Raw genomic sequence first — 20,059 nt, 5'->3', positions numbered from 1 at the left:
TGGCTCTTTCCCAGACTTGCTGGGTGTTCAAATCCAGGGGAAAATAAGACAAACGCTCAAAAGGTCCCTGGGTGGGAGCAGAAATCACTGAGGAGGAGGGAGCTGCTGAGGTGGGAGGTGTTTGTACCCCCGTTCTCCAAGGGCAGTGAGGGCATTCTGGCTGCTGCCTTTTCCCTGGGATTTGAAGGATTTGCTGGGAAAGCTCAGGCTGCAGTGCCTGGAGCCCTGAGGAGCTCGGGGAGAGGAGCAATGGCTGGCCCTGCCTCAGTTTCCCCTTCTGGGAAGTGCCCCAGTATCAGCTCTGGGGCTTTAATCTGGGCTGTGGCTGTGGATTTGTCCATCTCCCAGCAAGGGAAGCTGGACTGGAGGCTCTGCCCTGGTTTTTGCCCCCAATTAAGGGGCAATAAGGGGGGACATCATCCCTTGATTAACCCATCCTGGGAAGGTGTGGGGAGCCCGAGCTGTGGTGAGGATCCACCTCCTTCCTCTGAGCCAGAGCCTCTTGTCCCAGGTGCTTTGGCTCCTAAGTGGCTCTGGGAATATTCTCCTGGCAGCAGTGTCCATGTTCCCGGAGCACCTGGCTGGGGTGATGAACGAGTCCCCGTGGAGTTCCAGCCACAGAACTGGGCTGGCTGGCTGGGAAGGGCGGCCTTGTCCCTGCTCCTGCCTCTGGGTGATCCCAGAGTGGCCTCTGCTGGGCACAGGGAGGCTTCTCCAGCCCTGGCCCTGCACATCCCAAGGGAAAATCAAGAGCAGGATAAAGCAGTGAGGGTGAGGAGAGTGAAGGGAGGAAGAGGATACCTGGATTCTGCTGTTGTTTTTCTTTGGCTGTGTTAGAAATATTTCTGAAATGAAATAAGTCATGGGACGGGCATTTTGAAACTTCCTTCCTTTCAGTTTTGCTTCCCCTGCACAAGGGGGTTGGAGCTGCAATTGGGATATTTTTATATATTTTTTTTTTCTCAGTTGTGCTCCTCTGATCTGAAATCAAAGAGTTCTCCCCTTGTCCATGCAGAGAAAGTCACTGGGTTGATCCAGAGCCACTTTGCAGCAGGGCACTCAGAGAACTTCCCCTCAAGGACATTTTGAAGGGATTTCTTTTTTTTTGGCATTGGACACTGCTGGGAGCCAAGGGGGTTTGTGTACACACCATCAAACCATGGGGGATTCAATCTGTCCCTTCTCCACCTCTTTTTCCACAAGCAAAAAAGCATCCCCACCATAACTCTCAAGATAGAAAACACAGCAGCCTTTATTTTTGGTATTTGGGGTTTATTTATAGGGCTGGGGGTTGGGGTCTTTCCCTGAGCATCACCTACAGGGAGCAAATCAGCTGTGGGGGTTTACAAGCAATGCTCACAAAGCTCTCCTCACCAGCAGGTGAGCTCCAGCTACAGCACATCTGCCTGATGGGCAATTTGGGGGAAATACCAGTGGTTTTCCAGCAGCTTGGTATTGTTCAAGGTCTTGTAAACCCATGAAGATGTGCATAGAGCTTGGTTTGCATGACAGGAGCTGCGAGTGTACAACATTTGCCTTTCCTACAACAGCAGCCACACAGAGATTTCAAACAGGAATCTGACCAGATGGTTCTCCTAAAGTCCTCCAAAATCCCTACCTATCTCTGCTGCAGGTGGAGGTTAAAAGAAAAAGTCACTGAGTCCTCTGCACACTGACAGGTGGAAGCCAAGGGCCGGGGACTTCACACTCAGACCTTCCCAAGTGACTGCAGCACTCCTACACAAGGCATTTTTAACAACCCATTCTTAATTAAAAGGCCAAAATTAGATCAGTGGAACAGCCCTCCTCATGCTGCTATCTCAAAGGGTCCCTATCATTCCTTGGCTGAAAATCACAGTGTTTCATTCATTGCAGTGAAATTCGAGCTGTTCCCTGACCCCGCTGCTGCGCCTGGGGCAGGAGCTCGGTCACCCACCACTGTCCGCAGGTGCTAGTGGGACTTGGCTTTGGTGGCCTTGCCCGTCCTGCCCTTCTTGCAGCAGCACCTGCGGCAGCAGCAGAGGCAGCACTTGAAGGAGATGAAGAGGAAGAGGAGGGTGACGGCCGCCAGGAAGGCGATGACGTCCAGCGAGTGGTACTGCACCCAGTTGAGGTCGTGGGCGGCGGGGCGCAGGTGAGGGGCCCCCTTGTGCCTCATCACAAACTCCACCCAGTGCACGGCCAGGTCCAGAGGGTGGATGGGTCTGTCCAGGTGCAGGTCGGAGAGGCGCTGGATGTTCTCCTTGTACCTGCCGAGAGAACGTGGAGCCCTTTGAACCCCTCAGGGAAATGCCCAGGGCCTCGCCCTGGCAGGATACGCCAGAGAGTCTAGGCTGAAAGAGGAGACTTCCCCACGGAGCCTTGCAACACTATGATCCACTCCAGTTCCTTCCCCTATATGTCCCAAATTCTCCTGGTTTCTCCTCTCCCTGTTTCCTCATTGGTTGTGGTACCCCTGGTGGCTGGGCCTGTCTTCCCTGTAGGCACTGCCCTCAGACCATTGGCCACTGACCCCATAGTTAACCTTGTGCAGAGCACATGGACAGGGCTTTGTCCCTGATTTCCCCTTCATCCTTGTCCCAGATTGCAAGGCAATGTGTATTTTATTTGCCATCTGCATGGCAGTTGTCTTCTGTTAACTGGGGAGTTTATCTCTTCCACAACCACTCCTCCCTCTGGGGGGACATCTGCTGATAACAGCTACTGAATGTCCCTGCATGGCTGATAAGAACTACAGCATCCCACTGGGAGATGTGAGCCCAGAGGGAGGAGCCAAGCACTCCTAACTGGATATAATCTGGAGATCCTGGGGCAGCAAGACAGCTTCTCCATCACTGGATTTGCCAGAGGAGCAGCTGCTCTCTTCCCCTGGATCTTCAGAGGAAGACTGCACCTTTCTACAGGATCCCTGCTCCAGCAGAACCACCCCTGACACTGCAGGAGGGCTGCAGCCACAATTCCAATGGGACTGCTGCCAACACCCTGACATACAGGGTGTCATGCTGGGTTCTGACTCTGTCACTGTTGTTTTAGTTTACCACATTGTTTATTTTATCTTTTTATTTTCTTCCCTACTAAAGAACTGTTATTCCTGCTCCCATATCTTTGCCTGAGAGCCCCTTAATTTCAAATTTATAGCAATTTGGAGGGAGGGGGTTCACATTTTCCATTTCAGGGGAGGCTCCTGCCTTCCTTAGCAGACACTGTCTTTCCAAACCAAGACAATTGTGCAGAAATAAACCTTCACTGGAACTGACCATATAAAGGCCCTTCTGCCTCTCTTGGCTGAGCTAGCCATGGTGAGTGTGGGGTGTGTGGACCTCACTGCCTTGCCTGAATGCTCACACAAGCAGCCTTTCCACAGGAGTTGTGTCACCACTGAGTCAAAAATGACACAAATTCACTCCAAAGCTGCCCAAGGTGTATCTACTGAAGGCCTTTAATAAATACCCACTTTATTCTCTTAACCTTGTCTAGTCTCTGTTCTAGGTAGCCACTCCAAGGCATCAGTTTTCTGGCACCCCAGATGGGACAAGAAAAGCTTCTAGAAAACCCCTGGACCAGAGAAAAATCCAGCTTTTTAAAAATGTCCTCTTAATTATCGTAATCTTTTCTAGCCTCTGTTCTAGGTAGCCACTCCAAGGCATCAGTATCACAGGGTGGGGTGGATTGGAAGGACCTTGAAGCTCACCCCTCATGGGCAGGGACACCTTCCACCAGGCCAGATTGTTTCAATCCCCATCCAGGACACTTCCAGGGATGGGGCAGTCACAGCTCTTGTGCTACTGAGCCCCTTGACAAGGGTAATGGCAAAGTTAGGGGCCCAGGAAGTGACAAAAAAAAAAAAAAAAAAGAAAAAAGAGGGAAAGCTTAGTCTGAGCTCTCAGCAGAATTTCTGGGGTGAAGGTCTCTGGCTGAGAGGGGAGACTGGGGGTGGAAAAGCTGGCCAGCTTTTCCAGCTGCATTATTATTGTTTTTGTTAGCACTAGTGTTACTGCTATTATTGCCATAAAAATGGGCAGGAAACAATGCCAATAAGCTGCTATTTCTCAGGAATGTGGTGGAGTTTCTTAGTCCTTGGCACCCTCGAATGAGAGCAGGGAAGAGCTCTCATGTCTCAAAGGAATCTCTGTGCTGCCTTTAAGCCCCTTGGGTGTGCTGACTGCAGCCCTGTGATGTTCCCTGAGCTTCCTCAGCGCATCCCTGCAGGTCCCTCCTGCTCTGTGGTGGGATTGTCCAGCCTTGCTGAGCCAGGCAAGGCTCTCTGTGCTCACCGAATTCCTCATGAGCACTGAGGGGGGGAAAAATGCCTGAGAAAACTCACCTGTAAGATAAATGAGTGATAAATACGTTTGATATTTAACCCCACTGACCAGTGTCACCAGAGATTTGGGAACAAAAGCTGCTTGCCACTTGTGTCAAAGCCCTCTCTGTCACTGCCTTGGCTTTAAGAAGGTGACACAATTTTTTTGGCAACTCGACTTCTTCCATTGCATTCCCAGCCCATCTCCCCTGCTCCCTGCAGCCTCCCTTCTCTTGTCCCCTGATGGGGACAGCCTGGAGTTAACCCAGGGCGAGCATCAGCTTCTCCATGGAAGCAGCTGCTATCAAATCCAAACTTTTGATCCAAGAAGCCATTTAGGAAGAGAAAAACACCCTGTTAAGCTGGAAGTGAACGTGCTGGGGCTGCACACTAAGAAGGGGGAAGGCTGTGCCTCTGGTACTGACTTTTTGTCGTTGATCACGGCTTTCAGGGCGTTGGAGATGTCAGTGGAAGTCATCTCCAGGATGTTGAGGGTCAGCCCTGCTCCCCGGGACTCCACTCGCTTGGCATTATCCATCTGGTCCCCAAAGAGAGGCATCAGCACCATGGGCACTGCGTTGCAGATTCCCTCATAAACTCCGTGGGAGCCTCCGTGGGTGATGAAGGCACGAGTCTTGGGGTGGGCTGTGGAGGGAAACACAGGCTGGTGTCAGCTCCTGGAATTACTGACTCCCAGCAACACGTCCCTGGGGAAAGAACACGCACCAAAAAAGGGCCGTGGTTCGGATAAATCAAGGATTTGGGGCTGTTGTGAGCATCATCCCTCATGGCCAGACTTAAAGATTGGAATTTTGTAGACCTCTGTCTTGGTTTTGGGTAATCCTCCAACTTTAGGATTAAACCAGAGCCAGGAGAGGTTAGAAAGGATGTTACCACCAATTAGTTAGAAAGGATGTTACCACCAATTACTTTTTCACCATCTCTTCCATGGTAGTGAAGGTCTCTCACAGCTGAACCTGTTCTGTTACCAGCAAGTCCTGGCAACAATTCCACCACTTTAAAAGCCCAAAGACCTGTCTGGAAGCGCTCCCTTGAGGACCATGAAGTTTCTTTTCAGGCCAGAAGACAGGACAAAACCACAGCTGGCCGTTGAGACTGCTTAGTCAGACATAAAGACTCATCTTTGGCTGGCACTGGAGTGTTGGAAAGCCTTTTCAAACAGAGTTGTTTCATAATTCAGCAATTCCCAGCTAAGTTCCTAAAGGACAAGCTCTGGCTCCACCAGCAGACTAAGGTTTGTGGCCCACAGTGCTGGGTGAGGGGATGGTAACTCACACCTGACCCGCAGATGATGCCCTTGGGGCCTCACCACAGCAGCCTGGTGTCAGCCCAGCGTGTCAGACCTACCCAGGAGGTCATTCTGAGGCAGCCACTTGACGAGCTTCACGTTCTTGGGCAGGTTGGGGGGCGCCTTGCCTGTGTAGCGCCACAAGACCTGGCAGGGGAAGCAAAGCCCGCGTCAGATCCCAGCAGGAGAAGGGAGGGAGGAGCTGAGAGCAGCGTGGAGCTGCTCTGCTGGAAGGGAAAGAGGGGATTGGTACCGTCTGAGGGACTGCTCCCAAGCCCTCTGCGATTTCCATGGCTTTCTTCATGGGAATCTCGGACACCATGGAGCCCAGCGAGAAGACAACGATGCCGTGTTCTCCAGAGGCGTTCACCATGGCTTCAAATTCCTGCCAAAGGAAAGCAAGCCTTTAGCCAAAGCCCTTTCTCTTGTCAGGGGCTGGAACTGCTGCCACCTTCCCACAGAACCCTCTGGAAAGGCAACAGAACAAGCAAGTGAGCACGACAAAACTGGGGCCAGGAAAACGAGTTGTTATTGACAGCTCTTCATCCAAAGCAGCACAGCCAGCAGGTCCAGGGATGGGATTCTCCTCCTCTTGTGAGACCACACCTGGATCCTGCGTCCAGCTCTGGGATCATCAGCATGAGAAGGACATGGGACTGTTGGAGCAAGTCCAGAGGAGAACCTGGAGTTGACAAGGAGTCAGGAGCACCTCCCTTGGAATTGGTGGAATTGGTGGAATTGTTGCCAGGGGACAGGCTGGGACATCCCGTTCAGCCTGGAGCAGAGAAGATTTTTATGTGGAGACCTCAGAATCCCTTTCCAGTGCCTGAAGAAGCCCAGAAGGAAGCTGGAGAAGGACTCTTCATGAAGAACTGGAGTGATGGGACAGGGAATAATGGGTTCAAACCAAAAGAGGGGAAATTTGTGTTAGTTATCAGGAAGAAATTATTCTCTCTGAGGGTGGGGAGGCCTCACAGGCCTCTGGCACAGGGTGCCCAGAGAAGCTGTGCCTGCCCTTGGATACCTGGAAGTGTCCAAGGCGAGGATGGATGGGGTTTGGAGCCACCTGGGATAGAGGAAGGCGTCCCTGCCCATGGCAGGGGATTGGACTGGATGGAGTTTAACATCCCTTCCACCCCAACCTGTTCTATGATCCCAAAGAAAATGAGTCTTTGGGAAGTAAAAATGGGCACATTTAACCCAAGCCTGGATTCAGAGCTGATTTTCTTCCTTCCAGGCCACGCAGCTACAAGAGAGAATTAAAATCCTGGAAGAGGGTTCTGACAGCAGGTATCTCAAATTTCTAATATCTGGATTTATTGTATCTGCTTTGGGTGCGATAACACTGAACTGCTGCCAGTTTTGTCTCTCTTTTGTTTGAGTGATTTAAATAATAGAAGGACATCTAGCACTGGAATCCAGGAACAAAAAGATTCCAATGAAGCAGAAAAAAACAGCCCAAGGCTGGAGCAAAAATTCTTTGAAACAGAAAAATGTTTGGCTGAGCCAAGGAAGGAAAGGCAAAACTGGAGGAAATTGTTGCAGGCATCAGAGTTAAATAAGGGGTAAACAATGAACTAAATGTTTCTGTAAGTCTGGCAATTGCCATGTTATCTCTGGGATCTGAGGGGATAACCAGAGAACCATGGAATGCTTTGGGTTGGAAGGGACTTTAAAGATTGTCTCATTCCAACTCCCTGCCATGGGCAGGGACAACAGAGACCGACTCTGTCAGCTTATGCTCTTTTCCGTATTTTTGTGGCTGTCTCAAGGCATATTTAATCCTGTTTATATTCTGTGGGACATCAGTTTTACTTTGTTTTTTAGATGTTTTTGAGTTCCAAGGTCCGACATTCTGCTCAGAAGCTCTTCTGCTATGAGGAAACTCTTTGCAGCCCTGCTTTGGGGATATGCAGGTTATTTTAGCAGTGGTTTTAATCAGCACCTGCTCATACTTTTACAAAATATCTGCAGTGGAGACTCATGATAAAAATAAGAGAATTAGGAGGATTTCTTAATGGAAAGTAGAAGATACTCCATACTGAGAAATTTTGGCACACTTAAAGCAAAATACAGTTACAGTGCAGAGTATTTTAAATAAAAGTGGCAAAAGTGCCGCTTCACTGGTGGTGAGGATTTAATTCCAGCCTGCCTGAACTGTCTGAAGTTCATGGAACATCCTCATTTGGAAGGGACCCACGAGGATCATTGATCCAAGCCCTGGCCCTGCACAGACACCCCAACAATCCCAGCCTGGGCATCCCTGGAGCATTGTCCAAACCCTCCTGGAGCTCTGGCAGCCTGGGGCTGTGCCCATTCCCTGGGGAGCCTGAGCAGGGCCCAGCACCCTCTGGGAGAAGAACCTTTTCCTAAAATCCAACCTAAACATCCCCAACACAGCTCCAGCTGCTCCCTTGGGTGCTGGGTGCTATCCCTGCCCCACAGAGAGCAGAGATTGGAGCTGCCCCTCCACTGCCCTCTTAAGAAAGCTGGAGACAGGAAAAAGGAAAAGGGAAAGGAAATAGACAGGAAAATTGGAAAAGAAAAAGCTTTTTTTTTTTTTTTTTTGTGCAGGTTTGACCGGGAATGCCAAGGTGTCCCACAAAGTAACTTTTCCCTCATTGTTGAAGGGATGCAGCGGTGTAAAATGCACTCCTAGCCACTTCCACCCGGCATCCTTTATTCCAGCCTGGGAGCTCCATCTCCTGGAGAGAGCTCACAGCGCACCCACAGCTGAACTCTGGGGGAAAAAACGGGAACTAACCTGGGATAATCTTTTTTCCCGAGTGCAGCCTATGCCTCCGACCAAGACCATGTTGGGCATGAGGGGCCTGGGGTACTCAAAGACAAAGTCGTATTTCATGAGCCAAACAGCGGCGTGGCTGAACAGCTCAGGCACGGTCGCCTCCCGCTGCAGGAACTCCCAGATCAAGGGATCATAGGGGGAATAAAGGACGGAGCAGGCCAGGGAGCTGCCCAGGGTGGCCAGGAGGTTGCCCAGGCGCTGCCAGAAGGACATGCAGTCTGTGGAGCGTGTGAAGAACCGCGGGACGTAGGAAGGAGGGCTGGGACACATCGTGGCCTGGAATTCCACGCTGCACGGCAGCCCCCGCAGGAAGTACACAGAGGGCAGGGACAGATGTTCTGCCAGTATCTGCCCACAGGGGAAGAAGGGATCCATAAAGATGGCATCAAATTTCCTTCCTTCGAGGTATTGGATCAGCTCTTTGTCAGACAGCAGACGCTTGCAGGAATCCAAGAACATGCTTGTAAAATTGGCAATTTTGGAGAGTTTTTTCAAGAAAGGTTGAGGTGTGAAACTCCTGTGGCCCATCTCTTTAAACTCTGCCTCCACAAACTCCTTGGTGTAGGACACAGGGTAGGTTTTCAAGGTGTAAACTGGGGATGAATGGATCCGCAAATTTATCTCCGGCGCAACCACCACGATTTCGTGTCCCTTGTCCCTGAGTTTCTCTATGATTGGGAGCATGCTGAGCCAGTGGCTGCCATCAATGGGCATGACCAAGAGCTTCCCACCTTCACCAGAGGTCCACAGCAGCAGGAAAAACACAGCCCAAGAGGCAAGAGAAAGAAATCCTGGCTTTGGAGAAACCATTTCCCTTGTGCCGCTAGCGAAGTTATAAAAGTGGTGAAACTGCGGCCAGGGACAAGGAAAGAACCATGGGGTGCTTCCCACTTGAATTTTAACTAAGGTGGGATTTTAATTTTTAACAGGCAGAAATTGGGGTAATTTTTAACTGTGGGTAAATATTGGGTTTATCATCTGTTCACAGGGAAGGCTTTCAGTGAGTGGCTGCTGTGAGGTGAAGCTGAATGTTTGGACTGACACCAGGAGGGAGGAGTGACCAACAGCCTGTGGGGCTGAGAGGCTGAATGAGAGCCATGAATGGGCTGACCAGCAATCACTGCATCATTAACATCCAGTTAATGATCAACCCACTACCTTGAGTCCACTGCACTGATTGGACATGGAACTCAGCACAAATCTGACCTTTGGATTGCTTTGTGCCCCCAGAATATAACCAAGAAGCTAAGATTGACAGAGGTTTGATAGAGTGGGTTGTAAAGGTTTATCTCCAGATTTGTTGCTCTATCACAGCACTTATCAAAGTGAAAGCCCTGAATTTACAGTAGTAAATGTATTGTAAGCAGAGCAATAACTCCTGCTGTCACACACCATACAGTGTCTGAAAGCAGAATAACCTGGGGAAATCTGCACTATTTGCACAGCACAAGGGGAATCTGAACAAGGCACAGTAGTTACAATCCTGAAGGCTTCCTCTCCCAACCATCCTCTTATCTGCTATCTTGCACTGCTGCTCGCACAAATCCAGAGGCAGCAGAGCTCCCTCTGCTGTCTTTGCACACCCCTGGTTTTGGGCTGTTGCTGCACATGGAATCATGGAATATCCCCAGTTAGAATTTCCTGTCCCACAGGGATCATTGATCCAACCCTTGGCCCTGCACAGATACCCCAACAATCCCATCCTGTGAATCCCTGAGAGCATTGTCCAACCCTCCTGGAACTCTGGCAGCCTCGGGGCTGTACTCATTCCCTGGGGAGCCTGGGCAGTGCCCAGCACCCTCCGAGGGAAGAACCTTTTCCTAAAACCCAGCCTGACCCCCTCTCCTGATGCTCTGTGCTTCACTCAGCTTCATGTTCAGTGGCACAGCAAAAATGCCTGGGTATATCCACAGAGTTAATTCTGTATTTCCAATTTTTGTTCAATCAAGTCTCCTACAATTAACTGGCATTCCACATTCCTTAGGGATATTAAATCCTCTGACCTAGAATTATTTAGTCATTTGACTGGACATAGAGCGTGCCACGAGTGATGGTGACCACTCGACCTAAGCTCTCCTGGAGAAAAACCCTTCAGCAATCTCAAAGTTTAAGATTCCCACTCCCATGCCATCCTGGGATTTGATCACACCCTGCCTCAAGCACACAAATACCACTACAGGAAACACTTGAAGAAAGCACGTGCTGAACAAGCACCCTCAGGGTAAGCAACAACAAACCTTTGAGAGTGGCTTCTTCTGCAGACAGTTGATGCCTCCAACATAGACCATGTTGGGCATGATGGGGCGCGGATACTCAAAAACAAAGTCGTATCTCATCAGCCACACTGATGCTTGGCTGAACAGCTCCTGTATCGTCACATCCCTCTGCAGGAACTCGGAGGCCAAGCTCTCGTATTTCAAATAAAACAGGTGGCAAAGCAAAGGCTCTGAGAGCCCGATCAGGAAGTTCTTCACACGCTCTGGGAATGCCATGTGGTCGGAAAGAGATGATAAAGTCTTGGGCACGTAAGATACAGGGCTGGGAGACTGCGCAGCTTTGTAGTCTAAGGTGCAAGGAAGGCCACGCATGAAGTACACAGAGGGGAGGGAGAGATACTCAGCCAGAATGGGCCCACAGGGCAGCACAGGGTCCATCATGATGGCATCGAATTTGCTGTCCTGGAGGTACTTCATGAGCTCTTTGTCAGATAAGAGATGCTGACAAGCAGAAGTGAACATGTTGGTCAGCTCTGTAATGTTGCTGAGTAAAAATGAGAGCGTTAGGCTCTCAAAGCTATTTTCCCCCAGCTTCTGGTAGTACTGGTCCACAAACTCCTGGGTGTAAGGCACTGAATACGTTTTGATGGTGAAGGACTGGGAGCTTTTCAAGAGCAAGGCAGCATCAGGAACCACGGCCACGATTTCGTGCCCCTTCTCCCAGAGTTTCTCCAGGACCATCCGCATGCTCAGCCAGTGACTTCCATCCTGAGGCACCACCAAGAGCTTCCCACCATCTGCCAGACTCCAGAAAGCAAGAAAAAGCACAAGCCCAGCATGTACCTGGTGCCTCCACATAACTGTCATGGGGCAGGCAAAGAAACTAGCTGCTCCTCCTTACGTTGCTCAGCAGCATATGAAGAAAAATCTCCTTGTACCTCATTTATATTGTGGTGGACGCCAATGTTCTATCTCTACAAAATGTTTACTGATACAAGTTATTTGAGTTCAAAGACCATATTGCTGATAAAAGCCTTGATTAAAGTGCTATCAAGGCACCTATGCTTTGCTATTCATTTAGGTTATCTCAGATTATTCAGAATAATCAGTAGAAAAAGCAGTTGTTCATGGAGGGGTTTTGCTGTGTCAGGGTTGTTTCAAGTGACTCACTGTGCACTCAACTGTCCTGGGCCAGATTCAAGTCAGTAATCAAATTTATGGCCACTCCACAGAGCTTATATCACAAGAATTGCGTTGCACTGTTGACAAGCAAGACTTAACCCCCCAGTTTTTGCTCAGGAAAGTGGCTGGAGTTCAGAGAATGTCTTCCATGGCAAGCTGGAGCTGGCACATGGAGCAGCAGAGTCACCAAAGTTTGGGTAACACATTAACCAACCACCTTTCACCTTTTTAGCAAAGCAGTGATAGAGCAGAAAGCACAGTTTGTGCTCAAGAGGGGCCATCAGAGTTCATAGGTGAATGGCTCGAGGGTAAACATCTTTTTGAAAAGCAATGATGCAGCAGAATATGAGGCTCTTGCTCAAGAGGGGCCACGGGAGTTCAGGGTGAGAGGCTACAGGACAAACGGGTTTGAAAGTTCTTAATAACAGTCCCTTTCCCAAATTTCAGAAGGCTTGGCTGTGGTACATGGGATGTGGAAGTCCATACTCCTGGAAAGAAGGGCCTGGCCAAGCAGATCTCACCTGCCATTAAGGTATATTCCACATGGGCAGGGAAAAGCTGGATGCCAAAGTTTGCAAGTTTACAACAGCAACACAAGATACAGGAATGGTACCTGGACAAGAGCTGGCTGGAGAAGACAGATTCTTTTAGATCGCCCAACCAAGCACTCCTGAACAGAGCGAACTCTGAGCAGTTTCTCCAGGCCTGGAAGGGTTCTCTTGGAGCAGGCAGGAATGATGGGAAATCTGATCCATGAAATGGCTACCTTTGCCATAGGCACCTGAGTGTGATAAATACACTCCAAGGCTATTCCTAAGTGTTACTCCAAGATTAAGACTAAGTGTGTCCTAAAATGTTGATTTGGAGAAGAGGGGTTCTTAAAAGCCAGCAAGAAGGCCTGTAACATTTATGGAAAATGCACTAAATAGGAAGAAATTTCAGACATCATTGGGGAGGTTTAGATTGGATATTAGGAAAAATTTCTTCATGGAAAGGGTTTTCAAGTACTGGAAGGGGCTGTCCAGGGCAGTGGTGAAATCACCATCCCTGGAAACATTCAAAAAACATGTGGATGGGGCACTTGGGGCCACAGTTTAGTGGCAGACTTGGCAGTGCTGGATTAATGGTTGGACTCTGATTTTAGAGGGCTTTTCCAGCTTTAACAGTTCCATGATTTGATGCAGTCCCATTCTGCAGCTGGTGAAGCAGAACTGTGGCTCTAGCTGGCAGTGGGGTAGCACTGAAAGACCAAAAATGGCAGGAGATGGAGGGAAGGGATTCTCACCTGCCAAGGGCTGCATTTCCTCATTTCTGTGGTAAAAAGATCTCAAATAATGAGGTGATGCAGCATTCAACAAGCCTTAAGGTGGCAGTACATACTCAGGTAGTGAGCTCAGAGTTGCAGAAACACTCTTACCCTGCATAAAGGCCTCTCAAATCCTCATATTTGGTACCAAATCACTCCCACCTAGTTAAGTTCTGCTAACATTTCAGCCAAACTTGTGTCATCTGTGAGACACTAAAACAAAACCCTATAAAATAACACTAAAGCGGTAAGAAAACCCCCTCAACCCAAACCCTTGAGGCCAAGCTCAGAAAAGTTTAAAAAAGAAAAAAAAAAAGAAGTTCAAAAAAGTTCAGCAAAAGTTCATAGAAGTTGTGACACTGGATTTTGAGCTGCACATGAACACCCTCCACGTGTTTACGAGTGCAGAGACTGAAGTCCACAAGTCCAGCCCATTCCAAAGGTGAGATAGAAGGAGAAAGTCAAGCAAAAGTACAGAACTGAGTGCCAATGTTGTAAGCTGGAAACAGTCCAGCAAATATCTGAGCAAAGGGAATCCATTATTATCTCTCCTGTAAGCCTACAAATCCTGGCAAGCAGCCTGTACCTCTTATTAACCCCCTAAACCCCTTTTAAATTCAGAGGGTTTGTCTACAAAAAAAAAATCTGCACCTCTTGAGAGGCTGATCTGGGGTTTTTTGGGCCACAGTATGAAAAAATACTCCCCCTTTTTTGCTCTAAGCTTGTTGCATTTCAGTGTTAGTCACAGGACAAATATTGGGAGAAACAATCAGTTCCCCTTGCTCCTTTAGCTATGATTTTCCAGATTTTACAGACTTCTGCCATAATTTTTATCATAGGTTTAGCTGTGCACTTTATTCCCTCTCTGCTTTTCCAGCCTGAGTGCCAAGTTTGAATCGTCTTAATATCCTCCATTTTTACTGTGTGAGATTGGGCTTTTTCTGAAATATCAGACTTATCTCAGCATTTTGTAAAGCAAATATCTGAAAAAACCAACAGGAATAGTTATTATTAAAAATAGAATCCATGAGGATACTCTGCAAACCACAAAATCTATTTGAAAGCACATTAAAAACTCGGCTGAAATGAATTCATTTTAGAAGAATAAAGTAACCTATACTTTGTTTTTTCGATGTTGGATATAAATTTAACTATAGAGCATCACTGGTCTGGGATATACAAGCTGGAAAAATGGGCCTATAAAGTCCTCATGAAGGTCAGCAAAGGCAGATGCAAAGTTGTGCCTCTGGAATGGGATAATTTCATGCCACAGGACAGATGCACAACAGCCTGAATGCAGGAGATGACAAAAAGTTAAAGAAGAAAATGAGATCAACAGTGACAGGACAAGAGGCAACAATCACTGCAACATGGAAAATTCAAACTGGATTCAGGAATCAATTGGATATAACAAAGCGTGTTCTCTAGAGGAGATACATAAAATTTGACAGGAGAGAGAAAGGAACAACCTGACCTGGACATATTCTGATAGGAAGTTCTCAGGGAGGCCTTTAATGTCCGTCCAGGTAACAATGTTTTCTGAGTTTATGACAAGTCAAAGCACAGAGAATCCTTCTTTAAGGAAAAAAAAAAAGACAGAATTGTTGAGGAGATCAGACAGAGGATAAATGGAATGCTCCTCAAATCAAAGTGTGTCTTGCACCACACCAACAGCCTACTCCAAAGCCAAAGCTGCCTTGAGCAGGGACCAGAGAGCCAATGGCAATTCCACCAGAGCTAATTCCATATACAACATTTTTTCCACCTTTCTACTCCTATAATCCTTCCCAGATACCAGAACCAGCACCTCCCTGCGAAGCACGAGCAGTTTGAAATCCTCCTTTCTAATGAAAGCTGAGCTTCAGCTTCCCAGAGATTTCCAAAGCCTGCAAGAAGAAGAAGAGAAAACAGAATGGGACCCACCTGACTTAGCTTCTTGTAAGCACAATTTACTCCACTAATCAAAACCATGTTGGGCATCAAGGGTTTTGGGAAGTGCAAGACAAAGTCCAGCTTCATGAGCCAAATGGAAGCCTGGCGCAGGAGATCCGGCACGGTCACCTCCCGCTTGAGGAACTCCGAAGCCAGTTCTGCATAAGGTTGGAAGACAACATCGCAGAGGAAGAAATTGGGGATGTCATAGAGCATGTTCTTCACCCGCTGGAGAAAGGTCATGTGGTCTGTAAGGTCTGTAAATACTCTGGGGACATAGGAAGGGGGATTGGGGCACTGGGTGGCTTGATATTCCAAACCACATGGAATTTGCTGCAGGAAATACAGAGAAGGCAGGGAAAGATACTCAGCCAATATTGCCCCACAGGGGAGAACAGGGTCTGTGAGGATGGCATCAAATTTGCTCTCCTCAAGGTACCTGATGAGCTCCTTGTTGTGGATTAAGTGTGTGCATGTAGCCAGAAACAGAGCAGAGGTCTTCTTTGCCTGCTGATACTGTCTAATGACTCTTTCCAGAAAAGGTCCTCCTTTAAATAAATCCATTACCGATCCTTTGAAAACTTTATCCATTTCTTCCTGAGTGAAAGGCACTGGGTACATTTTCATCACAAAGTTCTCTGATGGCTTGATGTGCAAGGAGACTTCAGGTGCCACCACGACCACCTCGTGTCCCTTCTGCCTCAGCATGTCCAGCAATTCCCGCATGCTGAGCCAGTGGCTCCCATCCACTGGCACCACCAGGAGCTTCCCAGCAGCAGCCAGACCCAGCAGGGACAGGAGCAGAAGCACAGCAGGGGGACAAGCACTGAGCCCCAGGGCCATTCCTGCAGGGATCAGCTGAGGGCCTCCAGGGAAGGAAACCCGCAGCAGCACAGGAGATCCGGCGCTCGCTCCGCGCTTCTCAGCAATCTGTGCCACAGCCCAGCTTTGTATCCTTGCTTTATCTGCTCTGTGGTAAATGTGTAATCACAGGTGTGATAACAGACTGCATAACCAGCCGCAAAGTTCAGGCAGCTGATAAATGTGGGGGACGCAACTGATAAGCCTCACATTTCTATTAAAAAAATCTTTGGCAGCTCTTTTGCATTTGAATGCCACCTGCCAGCCACTGTAGCCCCTTGAGACCTCTGAAATTTGCTGTTACATCTCACACAGCCATCATCACCAATCCAAAGATTTCCTAGATCTGGCAGCAAACAGAGGGGCTGCTTCTCAACTTGAGAGCCCCCAGCCTGCCACCTTTCTACACATTCCAGCTTTGGAAATATCCCATTAAGGAAGCACAAAAATTCACCACAAAAGAAGGACGTAGAGAGGCAACAAGGACAGAAGTTTGAGGTGCATTTCTCAGTAAACACCAGACCCAACTACAACAATTTGTTAATAAGGCATTGCACCTAATTCCAAGGCTTTGATTGCCTACCAGACTCGTTCATAAATCACTAACAGAGTACCAAGTTACACAAAGTCACACAAAGTGGCTCTGAATACGGGAAATGAAAGCAGCAAATGCAGAGCACACTTCAGAGCTGACAAGGTACAGGACTGCTGCCCACAAAAATTCAGGAGCATTAATCCAACCACACATCATGGGAAGTCAATTCCCATCTGCAACACAAGGTTCAAGCCTCCTGAACACAGAAATCCATCACAGCACAAATTAAAATCAAAGTGCAACCCACCTGAGGCAGCTCCTTGTGAGCACAGTTTGCTCCTCCAATTGGAATGATGTTGGGCATTAAGGGTCTTGGGTAGTCTAGGACAAACTCCAACCTCAGGAGCCAAACAGAGCCCTTGCGTAAGAGATCCTGCACAGCCACCTCCCGCTGCAGGAACTCTGAAGCCAGTTTTGAGTAGGGTTCAAATGCAAAATTACAGAGGAAAAGGTTTTGGGTGTCAAACAGTAGATTCTTCACCCGCTGGAAAAAAGTCATGCGGTCTGTCAGGTCTGTAAATCCCCTGGGCACATAGGAAGGAGGACTGGGACACTGAGTGGCTTCAAAATCTAACCCACATGGGATTCCTCGTAAGAAATAGACAGAAGGAAGGGAAAGGTGCTCACCCAGGATCACCCCACAGGGTATTACAGGATCTGTAAGGATGGCATCAAACCTGCTCTCCTCAAGATAGCTCATAAGCTCTTTGTTTTGCAGGAGATGTCTACAGCTGGATAATCCCAAATCAGTGAATCTTTTCATACCTTCTACTACTTTAAACAATCTTTCAAAAAAAGATCCATCTTCAAATGTAATATTAAAAAATGCCTTGAATGCATTGTCCATATCTTCCTGTGTGTAGGTGACCGGGTACATTTTCATCACAAAGTTCTCTGATGGCTTGACGTGCAAGGAGACTTCAGGTGCCACCACGACCACCTCGTGTCCCTTCTGCTGGAGCATGTGCAGCCCCTCCCGTATGCTGAACCAGGGGCTCCCGTCCACCGACACCACCAGGAGCTTCCCAGCAGCAGCCAGACCCAGCAGGGACAGGAGCAGAAGCACAGCAGGGGGACAAGCACTGAGCCCCAGGGCCATTCCTGCAGGGATCAGCTGAGGGCCTCCAGGGAAGGAAACCCGCAGCAGCACAGGAGCTCCGGCGCTCACTCCGCGCTTTAAAGCAATCTGTGCCACAGCCCAACTTTGTATCCTTGCTTTATCTGCTCTGTAGTAAATGTGTAATCACAGGTGTGATAAAAGACTGCATAACCAGCAGCAAAGTTCAGGTACCTAAAAATGTGGGGGACGCAACAGATAAGCCTTCTGTTTCCGTTAAAAAAATCTTGGCAGCCCTTTCACCTTTGAGCGCCATGTGCCAACCCAACAAAGCCCCTTCAGAGTCCTGGAATTTGCTGCTAGACTGCAAACAGCCATCAACACCAAGGCAAAATTTTCCTAGATCTACCTGCAAACAGAGAGGCTGCTTCTCAACTTGAGAGCCCCCAGCCTGCCACCTTTCTACACATTCCAGCTTTGGAAATACCCGGCTGAAGAAGCACAAAAATTCACCACAAAGAAGAACGTAGAGAGACAACAAGGAGAGAAGCCTGAGGTGCATTTCTCAGTAAACACCAGACCCAACTACAACAATTTGTTAATAATGGATTGCACCTGACTGCAAGGCTTTGACAGCCTACCAGACGCGTTTGTCACTCACTAACAGAGTACCAAGTTACACAAAGTCACACAAAGTGGTTCTGAATACGTGAAATGAAAGCAGCAAATGCAGAACACACTTTAGAGGTGAGAAAGAACAGGAGTGTTGCCTACAAATGGAAAGGGAGAGAAATATTCAGGAGCATTAATCCAACCACACATCATGGGAAGTCAATTGCCATCTGCAACACAAGGTTCAAGCCTCCTGAACACAGAAATCCATCACAGCACAAATTAAAATCAAAGTGCAACCCACCTGAGTCAGCTCCTTGTGAGCACAGTTTGCTCCTCCAATTGGAATGATGTTGGGCATCAAGGGTCTTGGGTAGTCCAGCACAAATTCCGACCTCAGGAGCCAAACAGAGCCCTTGCGTAAGAGATCCTGCACAGCCACCTCCCGCTGCAGGAACTCCGAAGCCAGTTTTGAGAATGGGTCATAGGCAAAATTACAGAGGAAAAGGTTTTGGGTGTCAAAGAGCAGATTCTTCACTCGCTGGAAAAATGTCATTTGGTCTGTGAAGTGTGTAAATGTCCTGGGCACATAGGAAGGAGGATTGGGACACTGAGTGGCTTCAAAATCTAACCCACATGGGATTCCTCGAAAGAAATAGACAGAAGGAAGGGAAAGATGCTCAGCCAGGATCACCCCACAAGGTACTACAGGATCTGTAAGGATGGCATCAAACTTGCTCTCCTCAAGATATCTCATGAGCTCTTTGTTTTGCAGGAGATGTCTACAGCCGGAGAACCAAAAATCAGTGAATCTTTTCATACCTTCTACTACTTTAAACAATCTTTCAAAAAAAGATCCATCTTCAAATGTAATATTAAAAAATGCCTTGAATGCATTGTCCATATCTTCCTGTGTGTAGGTGACCGGGTACATTTTCATCACAAAGTTCTCTGATGGCTTGACGTGCAAGGAGACTTCAGGTGCCACCACGACCACCTCGTGTCCCTTCTGCTGGAGCATGTGCAGCCCCTCCCGTATGCTGAACCAGGGGCTCCCGTCCACCGACACCACCAGGAGCTTCCCAGCAGCAGCCAGACCCAGCAGGGACAGGAGCAGAAGCACAGCAGGGGGACAAGCACTGAGCCCCAGGGCCATTCCTGCAGGGATCAGCTGAGGGCCTCCAGGGAAGGAAACCCGCGGCAGCACAGGAGCTCCGGCGCTCGCTCCGCGCTTCTCAGCAATCTGTGCCACAGCCCAACTTTGTATCCTTGCTTTATCTGCTCTGTAGTAAATGTGTAATCACAGGTGTGATAAAAGACTGCATAACCAGCCACAAAGTTCAGGCAGCTGATAAATATTGGGGAAGAAACCGATAAGCCTTGTGTTTATTAAAAAACATTTGGCACTTTTGACACATTTGAGCACTACCTGCCAAGCCACTGTAGCCCCTTGAGACCTCTGAAATTTGCTGTTACATCTCACACAGCCATCCTCACCAAGGCAAAATTTTCCTAGATCTGCCAGCCAACAGAGGGGCTGCTTCTCAACTTGAGAGCCCCCAGCCTGCCACCTTCCTCCAGTTTACAGCTTTGGAAATACCCGTCTGAAGAAGCACAAAAAAGTCACTGGCAAAGAAGGACATAAAGATGCAACAAGGACAGAAGTTTGAGGTGCATTTCTCAGTAAGCAACAGGCCCAACTACAACCATTTGCTAATAATGGATTGCACCTGACTGCAAGGCTTTGACAGCCCACCAGACTCATTCGTCACTCACTAAGAGACTACTAAGTTACACAAAGTCACACAAAGTGCCTCTGAGTAGTACATGAAATGAAAGCAGCAAATGCAGAGCACACTTTAGAGCTGAGAAGGTGTAGG

General features: G+C 48.4%; 4 protein-coding genes across 4 annotated transcripts; all 4 read right to left on the bottom strand.

Moving 5' to 3' along the window:
• Positions 1 to 1,764: 1,764 nt before the first annotated feature.
• On the bottom strand, positions 1,765 to 11,492 carry LOC115905669 (UDP-glucuronosyltransferase 1-6-like). Its single transcript, XM_030952201.1, has 5 exons — positions 10,656 to 11,492; positions 5,866 to 5,997; positions 5,672 to 5,759; positions 4,729 to 4,948; positions 1,765 to 2,249 (listed from the first exon to the last, which is right to left on the bottom strand). The coding sequence occupies exons 1-5, from the start codon at positions 11,490 to 11,492 to the stop codon at positions 1,952 to 1,954; spliced, it is 1,575 nt and encodes a 524-aa protein (XP_030808061.1). The 3' UTR covers positions 1,765 to 1,951.
• A 682-nt stretch (positions 11,493 to 12,174) lies between these two features.
• LOC115905549 (UDP-glucuronosyltransferase 1-1-like) lies at positions 12,175 to 15,897 on the bottom strand. Its single transcript, XM_030951918.1, has 2 exons — positions 15,046 to 15,897; positions 12,175 to 12,207 (listed from the first exon to the last, which is right to left on the bottom strand). Exons 1-2 carry the CDS (start codon positions 15,895 to 15,897, stop codon positions 12,175 to 12,177), a joined length of 885 nt encoding a protein of 294 aa, XP_030807778.1.
• A 765-nt stretch (positions 15,898 to 16,662) lies between these two features.
• Positions 16,663 to 17,609, bottom strand: LOC115905548 (UDP-glucuronosyltransferase 1-1-like). Its single transcript, XM_030951917.1, has 2 exons — positions 16,758 to 17,609; positions 16,663 to 16,683 (listed from the first exon to the last, which is right to left on the bottom strand). The coding sequence occupies exons 1-2, from the start codon at positions 17,607 to 17,609 to the stop codon at positions 16,663 to 16,665; spliced, it is 873 nt and encodes a 290-aa protein (XP_030807777.1).
• Positions 17,610 to 18,388: 779 nt separating this feature from the next.
• LOC115905547 (UDP-glucuronosyltransferase 1-1-like) lies at positions 18,389 to 19,335 on the bottom strand. Its single transcript, XM_030951916.1, has 2 exons — positions 18,484 to 19,335; positions 18,389 to 18,409 (listed from the first exon to the last, which is right to left on the bottom strand). The coding sequence occupies exons 1-2, from the start codon at positions 19,333 to 19,335 to the stop codon at positions 18,389 to 18,391; spliced, it is 873 nt and encodes a 290-aa protein (XP_030807776.1).
• Between the last annotated feature and the right edge of the window lie 724 nt (positions 19,336 to 20,059).

This window comes from Camarhynchus parvulus, chromosome 7, assembly GCF_901933205.1.
Source record: "Camarhynchus parvulus chromosome 7, STF_HiC, whole genome shotgun sequence".
Taxonomy (NCBI): Eukaryota; Metazoa; Chordata; class Aves; order Passeriformes; family Thraupidae; genus Camarhynchus; species Camarhynchus parvulus.
The sequence above is the reverse complement of the archived record's forward strand: the minus strand, read 5'-3'. Positions and strand labels throughout refer to the sequence as shown.

Coding starts and splice junctions, on each gene's coding strand:
- LOC115905669 (XM_030952201.1), bottom strand. CDS start 11,492: ATGTGGAGGCACCAGGTACATGCTGGGCTTGTGCTTTTTCTTGCTTTC. Junction 5,760..5,865: donor TGGGAGCAGTCCCTCAGACG/GTACCAATCCCC, acceptor TTCCCCTGCCAG/GTCTTGTGGCGCTACACAGG. Junction 4,949..5,671: donor GCCTCAGAATGACCTCCTGG/GTAGGTCTGACA, acceptor TTCCCTCCACAG/CCCACCCCAAGACTCGTGCC.
- LOC115905549 (XM_030951918.1), bottom strand. CDS start 15,897: ATGGCCCTGGGGCTCAGTGCTTGTCCCCCTGCTGTGCTTCTGCTCCTG. Junction 12,208..15,045: donor CTTACAAGAAGCTAAGTCAG/GTGGGTCCCATT, acceptor TTTGTCCTGTAG/CCTCTCACCCTGAACTCCCG.
- LOC115905548 (XM_030951917.1), bottom strand. CDS start 17,609: ATGGCCCTGGGGCTCAGTGCTTGTCCCCCTGCTGTGCTTCTGCTCCTG. Junction 16,684..16,757: donor CTCACAAGGAGCTGCCTCAG/GTGGGTTGCACT, acceptor CTTGTGTTGCAG/ATGGGAATTGACTTCCCATG.
- LOC115905547 (XM_030951916.1), bottom strand. CDS start 19,335: ATGGCCCTGGGGCTCAGTGCTTGTCCCCCTGCTGTGCTTCTGCTCCTG. Junction 18,410..18,483: donor CTCACAAGGAGCTGACTCAG/GTGGGTTGCACT, acceptor CTTGTGTTGCAG/ATGGCAATTGACTTCCCATG.